General features: G+C 32.1%; 1 protein-coding gene across 1 annotated transcript; it reads left to right on the top strand.

Annotated features, from left to right (window-relative positions):
* The first annotated feature begins 9,996 nt into the window (after positions 1-9,996).
* Positions 9,997-14,581, top strand: LOC149236581 (peroxidase 5-like). The gene is made up of 6 exons (XM_089368961.1): positions 9,997-10,210; positions 10,295-10,398; positions 13,261-13,488; positions 13,581-13,775; positions 13,880-14,051; positions 14,166-14,581. The coding sequence occupies exons 1-6, from the start codon at positions 9,997-9,999 to the stop codon at positions 14,579-14,581; spliced, it is 1,329 nt and encodes a 442-aa protein (XP_089225087.1).
* The last annotated feature ends 1,656 nt before the right edge of the window (positions 14,582-16,237 follow it).

The following is a 16,237-nucleotide window of genomic DNA, read 5'->3' as shown; positions in this document are numbered from 1 at the left end:
TACACCAAATATGTTCTAATTAATGTGATTACACTTGAGAACACTAGATATGATGGTGAAGTAGGCTCTAAAATTTGGGTGTAGTGAAGTTTTTTAGGGTGTTGTAATAGAGACAATAGAATTATAGAGGGTCTATTTAAGGTATTCAACAGGTTTGGATGTTCGTCGCTTTCATTTTAATTTTGGGCGTTGAAGCTCGATTAACAATGATTTCCATTATGTTTGTAGTTATTTCTCTTGGTCGGGGTTCATCATGTTCTAGTCCAAACTCATTTTGTAGCTCTAACTCTTCTTAAGGTTGGACTATTTCCCAGTTCTGGGTTTCTCTAGAAACAATTCTTCCAAATGGTCAAGACCTAAGAACAAATGGTCCTGTCACTGGTCACAAAGCTTAGGCATTTTGTAAGTTCCATAACCTCCATGCAACTTTAAGTCCACAAACACCAACGCTTGATGGTATGAAAATAATTGCACCACTTAAACATAGAGACACTTATAGTAAGAGTTATAGACACCCTTGGCCCCTCAATTAGGGAATTAACACATATTGTTCAAACAAATGGAATATGCACACAGAAAGAACCTTTGTTTGACTTTATTTCTAAACACATATTTAAGAGGATGGTTATATCCTTAGATGATCCCAACAAATTCCTTATGCTCCCCACTGAGTGGATCCCACTTTGAGCCCCAAAACTCATTTTTTTCATTGCTCCTCTCCAGACCTTCCTCGCGCTTTTATTTTCCAAGTTCTTCCATCAAGCTCTATTATCTCTAATCCCTAAAATTCATCTTGTTCCCTAAGAAATATCTCTCGTAACTAAATCATGTCAGGACAATGATTTCCACACTTAAAGGAAATTAAGGATTTAAAAATCAACAAAACATAACAAAGTTCTTATCCACCATTTTTGTGTCAAATAGAAGAGTAAACTAGCAACGATGGCTAGACATTTCAGATTTCATTAACATAGAAGATTATTTTACAACAGAAATCACAATGGCTTACTACATGAGCCCCCTAGAATTGTTCAAGTTTTACTCCTTCCTTTCCCCTTGACCAACAACAACCTTCTAATTATAGAACACATGTATATAGATACAACGGGACATATATCTACAAACAATGAGAGGCCTCTTTGCCAACAAGGCCTCCCGAATCACCATGCCTGACCAACTCCAGAATTTTCCGCAACAAACTAGTATTGTTGTTGTACTATAAGGACATATCAACATAACTAGGATGATAACATATTTCCCTTTTCCTAACTCCCTAACAAGTTGATTAAGGTTAGTTACATTTGGAAAGGCTGAATTTTCCAACTCATCATCCAAACCAATAATTTATAATCCCTAGATTAATGTGGAATCAGAATACTTGTCTCAATGTACTACCCTAATACCCTAATATACATGTTATCTTTTAACTCTAAAAAAAAAAAATTCTAGAAATGATGCTCCTACATCACATGTGTAATAAATAGGTGCATATGTATAATGAGTATATCACTATACATTTCAAAAAATTAAATTTCATCCCATTTTAAATTTTAAAAAAGATATATATATATATATATATAATTTTATTTTATTTTATTGATTTTAACCTAATTTGTATTCCACATTTATTAATAGTTGTAACACGTATTTAATATTTATAATATGTGTTCATAGCCGTATTATATAGAATAATTCTATGTAATACAACGTGTACATTTCTTTTGTTGTTTGTAGCATTTATTGCTAATGTTTGTGGTTTTTAATGAGGGATGAAATGCCTCTACTTTCCGGGGTTTCGGAGTTTCCACTCAATTTCGAACAGAAAATATCTGAAACATCACCTAACCAAGATTTACATGTTCGGAAGAGAACTTCGAATGTGATCACTCCTAGGGTTTCGACACCGTAATGCTTGGGAGGAAATTTTCACCTTCTGTGTCATTTTCCCTTTTGCTATATAGAGTTTGAGATATTGCATTCGACTTTTAACATATTAAAGAAAGGGTTTTCAGCTTAAATACCTTTTTGGCTTTTTGGTTTTGTAGTACAAATATTTCCTTTAGGGTTTGAGATGACAAACACCGTGTTACTTTAGCACAGGCATGTCGTGGACACAAACATTGTATCGCGAGGTGTCAGACCTCCTTTTCCCTTATCACTACATTATTTTATTTTTGTTTTGTGTTTTTAGGGTTCTAAGTCCTCAAATTTCTCTTCAACATCTCCATTATTCCTTTCAAATAATGTCTCTATTTATTTAGTGAAGGGTTTTAAAAACCCTTTTTTCCAAAACCTTAGTGTGCAGACTAAAAGGGGTTTCATTTCTGTGAACCCTTCTTTTCCCTGCTAATCATGTCTGCAACTCAATATTTGAGTTTTAAACCTGGGTTATCCTAATTTAAGGAAATAAGAATTTTATATTAGGAATCCCTTCTTTCTTATTTCTTAAAAATTATAACCATTAACGTCTTTCAGACTCTTTTTTTTGATGTATGTATTCTTTTACAATACATCCAAGACCTTGATTTCTATGAAAGAAATGTTCAAGTAAGATTTACCAATAATATTCTTGACTCCTAACAATAATTTAAAGTTATTGTTATCTTGTTACGAGAGTAGCATGTTTCAATCTATAAATCCATTATGTTCTTGTTCAAGGTTTTATGGCTGCGCAGGAATATTATGTTTCCTTTCTAACCCTGAATTTGCCCACAGGTCATAAGCTATGATTGGCTCGATACCCCAAGGTATATTCACAGTCACATATACTCAACGGCAATATTTGTTTTATGGCTTAATTAGAATATAGGATACTATTTAAATCTTCTATGCTACCTTCTAACACGTATGTGCTCCAACTCCAGTTCAAAGTTTTTACTCAGTCCGAAAATTTTGTGATACCCTCCCTCGTGTGATTCTCTTAACTTTATAAGCATTAGTATGGAAGAAAAGGGAAGGGAAGTCATTTGATATTAGCTATAGTTGTTTATTCACATATTTATATTTTAGAGGTTTTATATATATTTTTGTTTTAAGTAATTGTTGAAGACTTTTCATTTCAACTTAAGGTGGATGAGCATTAGTTGAATTTTGTTTTTCTCAGCATATGTTTAGTCTTAATGCTTATCAACAACTGTAGTGTGTTACATTGTTTTTAAGGTTGCATTGAGGTTTAATAAATTAAAAAAATAGATTCATGCCCACCAATTTCCTAGGGATTGGAGATTATTCCAATTCTTATAAGTTCATATTCTAATTAGATGGGGCAATTAATATATGAATAAATATTATGTAGAAAAATGGTCCATTTTACAATAAGATGTGTAATTACTTTCTTTCTCAAATTAAATTATATTGGTTTCACATGGCTCTAGGCCCACCAATTTCCTAGGGATTTGAGATTTATTCCAATTCTATTAAGTTCATATTCTAATTAGATGGAGAATTTAATATATAAACACATTTTAATTAGCAAAATAAACCACTTGTATAATTCCTTTTTTTTTTCTCAAATTAAAATTGACCCATAACCTTTTTATACATGGTTAATTAAGTAAATATTTATATTGATAAAAAATTCTTCATGTTGCAATAATTTTTTTTGCCATATTTATAAATCCTTTAATTATATCAACCGTATTAATATATTAAATATAATTATACTATTTTATTAAATGAAAATTCAACTTTGTTTTTTGTTTGACTTATTATTATTGCACTTTAAATAATCAAATTTTTTTCCATCAAAATGTGATTGAGCAACTCTTTTGGAGATGTTTAATCACTAAAAAAACTCTATTTATTTTATGGCACCTAAACTTTTAGTTATACATGGTTTATAATTTGAAACAATTATTTAAATATATTATTGTGTTCAATATAGTTTCTGTGAATTTTCCAGTTCTTTTAAATTTCTAATTATACATGGTTTATAATTTGAAACAATTATTTAAATATATTATTGTGTTAAATATAGTTTCTGTGAATCTACTAATTCTATTGCATTGATATATGTTTGTTTCAAATAATAATTTTGGATGTGTTGTTTAGAAATGTACCTTAGTTTTTGTAAAAAAAAATAAAAGAAAAATCACAATGACTTATTTTTACATAAAAATCATGGTGACTTGTTTTTAGATAATTCTTCATCTTTAAATTTCTAATATTATATTGTATTACAAAATACTTTTTAAATGATTTACAAATAAATTAATAAATTTTTTAAATAATTTTATTAATTTAATTATAAAAATTATATAATTATTTTAAAAATAAATATAATAAATATTAAAAATAATTAAGACTAAGATAGACGTAATAATTATAGGGTAAATAACTATTTTTATTTTCAATGAGTTTTTACATTTTCTTTTTGCACCATCACATTATATCATCTAGGATACTTATTAATTTAATAGTTTAAATTTTGTATTATTTATTTTTTCGTGGGTATATTTTGTAAATTTTATCCAAAATGTTCTAAAGGTATTTTGGAATCAAAAGTATGAGTTATGAAATTTACCTAATCGGTTTTAGAAAGAACTTTCAATGCTAAATTTATTTTTCAATGTTAGATCTATTCATGCATTTAAAAACATAATTTAAATAAAAAACTATGATTTTAACCAAAAACAAAAAAACTATGTTTTCAACCACACAGAAAAAAAACATCACTAAATTTATATGAAAAGTTACAAAACATAATAAAGATAAATTGCACCATTACTATTTACATCAATAGACCTGTCTATTTTAAAATAGGGTTTTCTAAAATTTTAATTTAATTATCAAAAAACAATAAGTAGATGGTAGGAATTAACCTTTATAAAATATTCATGGAATATTTTGCTAGGCCCATATACTACTAGTGTAAACCCTTATTGTTATTAGTACAACCCCCTTATTATATTTTTGTACCCATGTAGTCCCCATATTGTCATTATTGTGTCCCATAGAAGCACACTATTATTATTATTGTGCCCTTGCATTATTATTGTTATGTCGACTCCGATTATATTATGACCCCTTAGACTCCTATATATAGAAAGGAGGTCTTGTCATTTGTATCATTCAAGAATTGTTCATTTGTGTAATGTAAAGTAGGTCGCCCCCTCGAAGAGGCTTGTTTCTAAGGCATTGATCTATCTTTTCTATATTTTTGTGAGCTAGTTTCATAAAATTTAGTATGAGAGCTTTGGATTCTAGGGTTTCGCTGCTCCAAATAGGCCATTGTGGCATTTTTGCTATAACTTTTTCTGTGACCTTTCCGAAGCAAAAAAAAATCCATTTGAGATGAACTCACGTTGAACCTCGGGTACAAATTTCAGAGCTTGTCTCGCTATATGTTCGGAGGTATGATCTCAGGAAGTTAGGGTTTTTGCAAGCTCCGGAATTTCAACTAAAATAGGTCATCATGGGACTTTCTCTATAAATATTTTGCTACAAAGTTTCAAAAGCTAAAACAAAAACCCTTTTGACCAGAAATAGGTCTGAACCTTGGCTCCAACTTTCAGATCCTATCTCACTATAGTTTCAGAGAGATAGTTTGAGGAAGTTAGGGTTTTAGAGACCCCCGAATTACATTACAAACAGATTACCTTGGGAAAATCGTGATAACTGTCACTCTGAGCATCAGATTGAAATTTCGTAAGAGGTTATAGAAAGAGGAAAGACTATATTTTTTTGTGTATATTTTTTAGATCCAAGGTAAAAATAGGGACACATGGTACTTCATACAAGTTCGCTCTTTTCAAAAGGTATATAATTAGGTCATCTTGGGAGATTGTGCATAAATCTTTCTTGGAGAATCCAATTTTGATTAGAGTGGTGGCATTGGAAAGAGGACACAGAGGGATACTACAGGTCGCAATTTCAGAACTCGAAGAGCTGAAATTACAAATTTATAGTCATTTCAAGATTGAGATCCTAAAATAAAAAAAGGCGATATGAAGAAGTTCGATGGCAAGGATCTGGTAAAATGGATACTACAGATGGAGCAATATTTTGATCTACATGAGGTGCAACCATTACAAAAGGTACATATTGCATCTTCATATTTAGAACTAGATCAATTTTTATGGTATAAAGGGCTTTGTTCTCGTAAATCACTTGTTACATGGTCAATTTTCATAGAGGAAACGATAGCACATTATGAGGATACAAAGAGAAACACTTTCTTCAGCCAATTGATAAATCTCAAACAAAAGTGTTCAATGGAAGAGCACATTGAGGACTTTCAAAAATTCAATATAAGGGTAAATGATATTCCAAAGAAGCAAAGGGTTGATGCCTTCATAGGTACTTTAAAGTATAAAATTCAACATGAGGTTTGTCTTTGGGAACCTGATTCATTGGAGAAGGCATTCAGGTGGGGAAGAAAAATTGAAAGTGAAATTATGGAAACAAGGAATCCCACTACTCATGACTATAATTATGGAAGTGTTTCTTCTCCTAGCCTTCCACAACCTACAAGGTTTACACCACAACAATTGGAAGAAAAAATAAAAAAAGGGCTTCATTACAATTGTGATATAAAATGCACTAAAGGTCATAAGTGTGCTGAGAAGAAATTGTTTTACATAGAGTATGAAGAGGAGGAAGAAAAGGATCAAGAAACATCAAAAGAAGATGATATACACTAGGACCCAACCCCAGAAAAAGAAGAAATGAATCCAACCATATCTTGTAATGTGTTGGAAAGAATTACCACTCCTCAAACTCTCAAGATAGAAGGACATACCAAGAAGAAAATGGTTCAAGAAGAGAAATATCACATTGAGAATGAAGAAATGAATCCAACCATATCTCGTAATGAATTGGCTGGAATTACCACTCCTCAAACTACCAATATAGAAGGACATATCAAGAAGAAAAATGTTCAAGAAGTGAAAGATCACATCGAGCATCAAGAAATGAATCTGACCATATCTTGTAAAGAATTGGAAGAAATTACCACTCCTCAAACTCTCAAGATAGAAGGACATATCAAGAAGAAAATGGTTCAAGTAGTGAAGGATCACATCGAGCATCAACAACAAGTTCTCCAACTTTTAAAGAATAACGCCACTTTGGTGCAGAATCGAATGAAACAATAGGTAGATCAACATCGCAGCGAAAAAGGCTTTGATGTAGGTGATTGGGTATTTTTATAGCTACATCTCAGGGAAGCTATTTATGAGAAGGAAATGTTGGCAATACTACATGCACTTAAGAAATGGTGACCTTACCCAATGGGAAGACACTTTAAGGTAAAAATGGATCATGATAGTCTTAAATACTTTTTATAACAAATATTATCTTTAGAAGAACATAAAAAATGGGTCACAAATATGTTGGGTCATGACTTTGACATCATCTATAGAAAAGGGAAGAAAATTTTTGTTGCAAATGCACTCTCAAGAAAGGATGAAGATGTGGAAGAATTTTTTTGTGATATTTTTATTATCCAACTAGATTGGATAAACAAAGCAAGGGATGAATGGAAGAAGGACAAAAAAGTGTGGCCACTCATTCAAAAGTTGTAGAATATACCAATTCAAACAATATTTCCAGAACTTTAAGAGAAGGGAAAAATCATATTGGAACCTAGAGCAGTCACAGAAACAAGAACCTGACAGCTACGAAATCGATCAATTTCAGAGTATCTCATCAAGTGGAAGAACTTTCCCATTGAAGATTCCACATGGGAGGACAAGAATTTTATATAGAAGCATCAAGAACTACTCAAGCATTGAGGACAACACTTCTTGAAGGAGAGGGGCATGTTAGGCCCCTATACTACTAGTGTAACCCCTTATTGTTATTATTACAACCCCTTTATTACATTGTTGTGCCCATGTAGTCCCCATATTGTTATTATTGTGTCCCATAGAAGCCCACTATTGTTATTATTGTGCCCTTACATTATTATTGTTATGTCAACTCTAATTATATTATGACCTCTTAGACTCCTATATATAGAAAGGAGGTCTTGTCATTTGTATCATCCAAGAATTGTTCATTTGTGTAACATAAAAGAGGTTTCCCCCTCGAAGAGGCTTGTTTCTAAGGTGTTTATCTATCTTTTCTATCTTCTGTGAGTTGGTTTCATAACATATTTTTAGTAATAATTGAACGTAGTCTAACTTATTCCTAAGCAAAATTCAGAAGACCCTTTTAAAAACTTGAGTTTAAGTTATTTAAACTTGAGTGTTTTAGGGGTTTTTTCATGGTGCTTAATCCATTTATGCATTCAAAAAATACATTTTAACCAACAAAAAATCACATTCTTTTTTGAAATTATTTTACGATATTTTAGTGAAAAAATCTATTTTATATATAAATTATGTTATGCCATAATAATCATGATAAATAAAATACTTTTATTAGTAATTATAAAAAAAAATTAAGATTTATTTAAAAGTTGTTGAGATTAATGTAGAAACAATTCAAACTAGACCCTAGATAAGGATTTTGTTCCTATTTTATAGGATTCAATGGCCTTTGAGTCAAGTATATTTCTATATTCCTTTGGGATATGGGCAAAGGCTTTGCTGCCAAAAACTCTCAAATGCTTAACTGTAGGCTTATAACAAAATAAAGCTTCAAAAGGAGTTTTGAAATATAAACTTCTTGTTGGACTCCTATTGTTTAGATATATTGCAGTATTAATCGCTTCAGCCCAAAAGTCATTAAAAAGATTCTTGCCTTTTAACATATTGTGAACACACTCCACAAGGGTTTTGTTCTTCCTCTCTACAACCTCGTTTGGTTGAGGAGTGTGGGGTACTGTAAACTATTGTTGTATCCCATTATATTTGCAGTATTTGAGTATAAAAGCTTTCTTGTACTCTTCCCCTTGATCCCAACAGAGAATCTCGATGCATTTACCTGTCTACTTTTCAGCCATACTTCTGAACTCCTTGAAGTATTCAAAAGCGTTGCTCTTCTTCCTGAGGAAATGCACCCAAGTAAATCTAGTACAGTCATCAATAAACAATAAAAAAAATAGTATGCAACACCTAACAATATTATCTACATAGGCTCGCATAGATCTGTGTGTACCAGCTTGAGTATATCACTCTTCTTTCTATGAGGATTCACAAGAAAATCATCTCTCTACAACTTTCCCAGTGCACATGCATCACAATCAATATGGGCAGATTTTAAAACAGGAATACCTTCGACCATACCTTTTTTTTGTAAGAGCAAGAGATCATTGAAGTTAATATGACCGAACCTCTAGTGCCATAAGTCCACTATAGTCATGGCAGATGATGCCAATGCCTAATGTGGTGTGCTTTTGACATTTAGCTTGTAAAATCCTCCCACACAAATACCTGATACAATAGGCTTCATACAATCCAATAGGTATTTAATGACATAATATGATTTATAAAACTCTACGATGAGATTTTGATCAGTTATAGTAGAAACAAAGATAAGATTCTTTTTTATCCTTGGTACATACATCACATTATGGATATGTCTAATATTTCCATTAGGAAAAACAATAGGAATATTACCATAACTTTTGATTTGGTACCCTCTATCATCGCTAGGATAGATGTTAAATCTGCACTTTTAAATAGGGACTTAAAAGATGAAGTCTACTTAGTGCAACCTGAGGGGTTTTTCAAACAAGGTGAAGAACATTTATTTTGCATGTTGAATAAAGTGTTGTATGGACTAAAATAGGCACCCAGGTCATGGTATGACAAAATTGATTCATTTTTCTTGCAGCATGGTTATAAAAGAAGAAACAATGGCCCTAATCTTTATACAATGTTTGATAAAGAGGGAAGGATTGTTTTGATTTCTTTATATGTAGATGATCTAATCATTACAGGGAATTTTGATGATCTCATTAAAGAAATCAAAGAGCAGATGTCACAAGTTTTTGAGATGAAAGACCTTGGAGAGCTACACTACTGTTTGGGTTTGGAAGTCTGGAGGGATTTTGGACAAACTTTTCTGTCACAAAGTAAGTATGTAAGGAGCTTACTGGAAAAGTTCAGAATGGATCAGTGCAAAGCTGCAACAGTACCTTTACAACAGAATTTAAAACTTCAGAATGATGATGGATCTAAGGAGGCAGATGCAACTTTGTATAGACAGTTGGTTGGGAGTCTAATCTACTTGACTATAACTAAGCCTGATTTGGCTTATGTAGACAATGCATTGAGCCAATTTATGTCAAAGCCCCTCAAGAACCATTGGGTTGCAGCTAAAGGTATTTTAAGGTATCTCTAGGGAAGCCTAGATTTTGGTATTGTTTATACTGATTCGTGTGATGTTAGATTGACAAGTTTTTTAGACTCCGATTGGGCTGGAAATGTATATGACAGACAATCCATAATAGGCTATGAATTTAGCATTGGATCTGAGGTCATTACATGGAGTATCAAAAAGCAGAACATGGTATCCTTGTCTTCTGTGGCAGCTAAATATCAAGCTATGTATGCAGCAACATGTGAAGTAGTTTGGTTAAGGAGACTTCTCCTTAATGCTGGAGAAGAACAGAATGTTGCAACAGGGGTCAAATGTGACAACCAAACCTCCATCAAACTTGCAAATAACCTAGTATTTCATAAGAACACAAAGCATATTGATACACAATTTCGTTTTGTCACGGAGAAAGTTCAATCAAAAGAAATCCATATTGAGTATTATAATAGTTGTGACAATGTTGCTGATATTTTTACCAGACCTCTCGGTAGAATAAAATTTGAATTGTTTAGGGAAGTGTCAGGCATATCTATGAATCCATTTCTCCATTAAGGGGGAGTGTTGAGATTAATGTAGAAATAGTTCAAACCGAACCCTAGATTAGGATTTTGTTCCTGTTTTATAGGATTCAGTTCAACTTCCCTAAATGTGTGCTTGTTATATATATTCCTCTTGTAATGAATGAAGCATAGAGCGTGCACTGCAGAGGCAATCTTACAGGTGGTGTTTTACACCTGTAAGATGTTTAGTTGTTTAATAGAGTTGATGTGTATTATTTTTCACAAAAATAATTAGATATAAGCCTTTCAGATTAATCACATCGTTAGGATTTGGTCGGCGTTTCGAACCAACTAATGTGGTTCATCCTGATGACAAGGTGAGGAATCAATATATATGAGGGAATAAATAGTAAGGATCCATCACTACGTAAAATTAGTCATTGAAAATTAGCCGTTAGGTAATTTGTTACATTGTTTAATGAATTAGTTAGAAATTAACTGATATGTAATAAATAAATATTTCATTTCAATATTATAATTAGATTATTAATATTTATTTTAAAATTATCTAGAAATAATTAGTTTCAAATATTATAATAATAATTGATTTTTCTAATATAGTTTGTTAGCTTTTGACTCATAATATTAGAAACTAGCTGTTATAAGTAATTGAATATTTTATTTCATAATCATAAATTATATGTATTAATAGTAGTGTCATCTAGAAATAATTAGTTTAAATAAAATAATTTGTAAGAATTTGACTAATACAAGATTGAGTTAAAACTAACTTAAATATTAAAATATATTAAAATATATAATAAAAATTAAATATATATATAAAACATTTTGAATGTTTTTTTTACCTATATCAATCATTTATAGTGATAGATAAACCACCCTGGATGGCTGGGCAAAAAAATATTAAAATATATAATAAAAATTAAATATATATAAAACGTTTTGAATGTTTTTTGGACCTATATCAATCATTTATCGTGATAGATAAACCGCCCTGGATGGCTTGGCAAAAACCTCAAAACAATAATATATCAATAATATTAATTCAAAATGCTGTAACCAAACCTGTTTATAACTTAAAACTCACATAAATTAACGTACCTAAATTTTATATCTATTATACTATAGATTGCATTGAAAAAATCTATTTTATATATAAATTATACTATATCTTAATAATCATAATAAATACAATATTTTTAATAATAATTATAAAAAAATTAAAATTTATTTAGAAATAATTAGATTAATTTTACTTTTCATATTAATTCAAAAAATTATAAAATATAATTAAAATTAAATATATATAAAATATTTTCGCTATACTTTTTTTAACACATGGTCAATAATATTAATTCAAACTGGTGCAACCAAACCTATTTAGAACTTAAAACTCTACGTAAATTAACTTACCTGAAATTTTTTATGTTAACGATATCATATGAGATCATAATTATAAGCGACCTTAATACTATAGCATCGCATAAGCCACGGAGGAAAATAAAGATTATTTAGCAGGCTGCCAGCTTTATTGACGTGACTCGATGAGCGACCTGATTGCTTGATAAAGAAGAGAAGTTAGTTTTGACTTTGGTGCAGCGTGAACCCAACATGGGTTCAAAGCCAATGATCAATAAAGAAGAGAAGCTAGTAGGCTCTAGCATGGAGTTCTGACATCGTAGCAGCGTGATTCGTTGAAGTCTTCTCCTCGGAATGACCTAGAGATAAGAGATGCCAGGCTACAAAATGTAATATATTTGAGCGCTACGATGCAACATCACGATGGTATGTACTGATAATATGAAACAACATGACCCCTCCTGAGCTTGCGGGTCGAATCCGAGCAAGGAACATCGTAAAATGCGAAGGTGTCAAATAATGCATACGAACTTTAGTGGCAGAAATAGAACTCGAAACCAATCACTGGCTTAGATTGAAAATTTATTATAGTCGTACAGCTATTAAACCTAACGCTATTAAACCTAGCGCATAACAGTTAAATGTTTTATATTTCTACAACTTCCCAGCGTTTGTAAGGCCATGTTTGTAGAATATAAAATTTCGATGAAAGAAGATGATAATATTTGGATAGTAGAATCTTCAATAGAGAATATAAAGTAATGTAAGACTTTTAAACTTAATTTGATTTTAAATCTTAGAAATAATTTAAAATCTAAAAAAAATTAAGATCCAAAAAACTAGTTTAATAATTAATAAATGACTTTGCTAATATTCATTGAATAATGCCATTCACAGACTCAAATACTGTTATATACATCTATAAATACCTGTAGCTTCGCATACATGATTATCAAAATTCAGTAGTGAACTTGACTACTAGTTTCTCCCATCTCAGGATTTTGAGTAGCCGCTCAGCGAACGATCAACTCCCAGCTGTCATCCAAGGTGAGAACTTTGGTAGCAATAGATAGCCTTTCAGGCGTTCTGATTTAGGTTTTCGGGATCAATATTTTCAAGGTAATTAATCATCGAAATGACTTTTATTTTCTGCTTTTCTTATGTGGATTTGTAGGGAGGTGAAATGGCCAAGACTGTGTGCAATAAGGCCACCCTCTTTGCCGTATTATTTTGTGCCTTGGCTGGGGCTGCAGTAAGCGACAACCTTGTAGTGGGCTATTACAATACTATTTGTCCAGATGCTGAACCCATTGTGCGTCGGGTGGTTAGCAGTGCGTTCGTTACCTATACTGGAGTAGCTGCTAAACTTATACGGTTGCATTTCCACGACTGTTTTGTCAGGGTAGGTATCAAAATTACGTTTGGTAATGTACTTTGTAGACTGTAAATGAATGAGGCTTTTGAAATACGGATGTGGAACTCCTGCACTTTCAGGGTTGCGATGGTTCCGTTCTCATCGATTCCGTTCCTGGCCAGTTCGTAGCGGAGAAAGACTCTCCGGTTAACAATCCGAGCCTTGGAGGATTCGACGTGATTGACGAAGCAAAATCGCAAATAGAGGCGGTCTGCCCAAAGGAGGTCTCGTGTGCAGATATAGTCGCATTTGCGGCTAGAGATAGCGCATCACTGGTATTGTCTTAAACATCACACATATAATGACCATTACATTAATTATAGCATAGCATCACGGCGATGGTCAATGCTTTCTAATAATTAATTATTATTGATCGCAGGCATCTCCCATTCCCCTCTCCTGGGATGTTCCAGCTGGAAGAAAGGATGGAAATATTTCACTAGCTTCCGACATTCCGGCAAATCTACCTGCCCCTACCTTCAGTGTAACACAGCTAACTCAGTCATTTGCAGCCAAAGGCCTATCCCAGGACGATATGGTTACATTGTCAGGTATATTCTCAGACCTGCAAATCATTAACATGTCGCTGCTAGTAGATGCTAATAATGGTTGAGCAAAAGCATATGTCGAGTAAAATCATGTTTGTGTTGTTTGGGCGAATGCAGGAGCACACACAATTGGTGTCTCCCATTGCACTTCATTCGTCAGTAGGCTCTACAATTTCAACGGCAACAATACGACGGACCCGTCCCTTGATCCGATATATGCTCAGATACTGAAGCAGAGCTGTCCCCAAGGCAGCCCCAGCAACGCCAACACGACCGTGGTCATGGATCCTCAAACGCCACTCATCCTGGACAACTTTTATTACGCAGTTATAGCTAACCGTGGCCTGTTTACGTCGGATGCAACGCTGCTTACAGATCCAAACACCAAATCCAGCGTGACTGCAAACTCGGGCCTTAACTTGGTAGGATGGCAGACAAAATTTGCTGCCGCAATGATAAAAATGGGAGACATTAGTGTATTGACTGGCAACCAGGGAGGAGTCCGGGCCAACTGCAGGGTTGCCAACAGTTAAAATAAATTGGAAATTTCGCTTTCGTTGGCTTAAAATTTGCAAGTTTTGCATTTCTCGACGATTAAATTACATGTGTTTCTTTTCACGGCGTGTACTGGCTGCTACGTTTCTTTTCATAGAATAATAAATTATCGTAAGCATTCTTTTGTCAATGTTGGGGGCTGCATTTTATAAATTTTATAAAATGATATCTAATAAAAACAAAAACGATAAAAACTATAATATTGAAACATGGTTTCATTGAAATAATATATTAATAAGCCTCACTGGTAAATATGTGTCTTTCAAACCCACTTAGATTCATTAATCCTCATTGACTGTGATTTGATAAAACGATTTGCCCAACTAAAAAAATATAATAATCATTATATTTTTACCAATATTAATATGTCTTTGATTTCCTTAGAATTAAAAAAAAAACTTATAATAGTTGTTTAACTAGTATTAACATAATTTTGATTTCGGAGAAATAACAAAAATTTAGGATAAAATTAGTAGCTTTACCTTTAATGATATAATATTGGGCGTAAGTTTTAAGTTTAAGAATAGTTTTATGTTATAATATATAATATATAATTTAGAAGATATAATAAAGGTTATGTTTTAAGATTAATAGTAGTTTTATGTTATAATATATAATATAGGTAGATTGGATTGGAAAGTTTATTTTAGGTTATAATATATAATATAAATTTAAGTTATTTTAAAAGTAAAAGTAATAGTAAAAGTAATAGTAATAGTAATTTTATTATTAATAAAATATAATTAATATGATTAGTAATATTTAATTTATAATAATTTTTATTATTATTTTATTATATTAATATTAATTTAAAAACCTTTATAATATATAATATAGATTTAAGTTATTTTTATTTTTATTTTAATATTTATTCAAATATTTATAATTAATCTTAATATTAATTAATATGAATATTACTTTTAATATTATTATTATTTGTATTAATTTTAATATTAATTTTTTTTGTAAGCTGTGGTGGTGCCTTTCTTTTTCTATTCATATAAAATCAAGTTGATCCATATACAACAGTTTGGTGGCCTCAACTTGCCCATATGGGAAACCAAGTCTGTTGGCCACCTGAGATTATTATAGGCCATCCAGTAGCAAAAATTAATAAGTCTTTCAATCCACGCTAAGTAAACCTCACAGCAGAAGTCACTAATCAAGTTCCAAACTAACATAAGACTATTGAAAATAAAAGCTATCCTCAAAAAATCAGACTGAAAAACTACATGAATTAATCCTTGCGGTCTTCATTGTCACCATCTGCCTTTGCCTGTGCTGCCGCCGAGTCCCCCGGTGCTAGAGATAGCTTCTGCAGTTGTTGCTGGATTTCATCCAGCTTGTTGTCCTGCATAATCATGATGATTTGCAGGTTTTTCATGTCTTTCTTTATATTTGGCATTCCTTGGGCGATTTCAGCCATTTTGCCCGCTACCTACTCCAGCGCCCTGGCCAGTAAGCGCTTCAGCACCCAATACACGTGCAAGGCTTGCTTGTAGAGTGTCATCCTTCCTCTGGTGTGCCCCGGGTCGGGAATGATGTCTCCCCATTCCTCCATCTCGGGCTCAGAGTCTCCTTCCATGACATTTTCTTCCATTTCCTAAATGAGCTAACGAATGTCAGCGTCTATT

This window comes from Pinus tabuliformis, chromosome 8 (assembly GCF_031772625.1).
Source record: "Pinus tabuliformis cultivar Carrire ecotype Pingquan chromosome 8, CPIR1, whole genome shotgun sequence".
Taxonomy (NCBI): Eukaryota; Viridiplantae; Streptophyta; class Pinopsida; order Pinales; family Pinaceae; genus Pinus; species Pinus tabuliformis.
Note: the sequence above shows the minus strand (reverse complement) of the source record. Positions and strands in the feature narration are given on the sequence as shown.

Excerpts from the sequence above, each read along its gene's own strand:
- LOC149236581 (XM_089368961.1), top strand. The coding sequence starts at position 9,997 with ATGGATCAGTGCAAAGCTGCAACAGTACCTTTACAACAGAATTTAAAA. Across the intron at positions 10,211-10,294 it reads CCATTGGGTTGCAGCTAAAG|ACTCCGATTGGGCTGGAAAT; the intron begins GTATTTTAAGGT and ends CAAGTTTTTTAG. Across the intron at positions 13,776-13,879 it reads CTAGAGATAGCGCATCACTG|GCATCTCCCATTCCCCTCTC; the intron begins GTATTGTCTTAA and ends TATTGATCGCAG.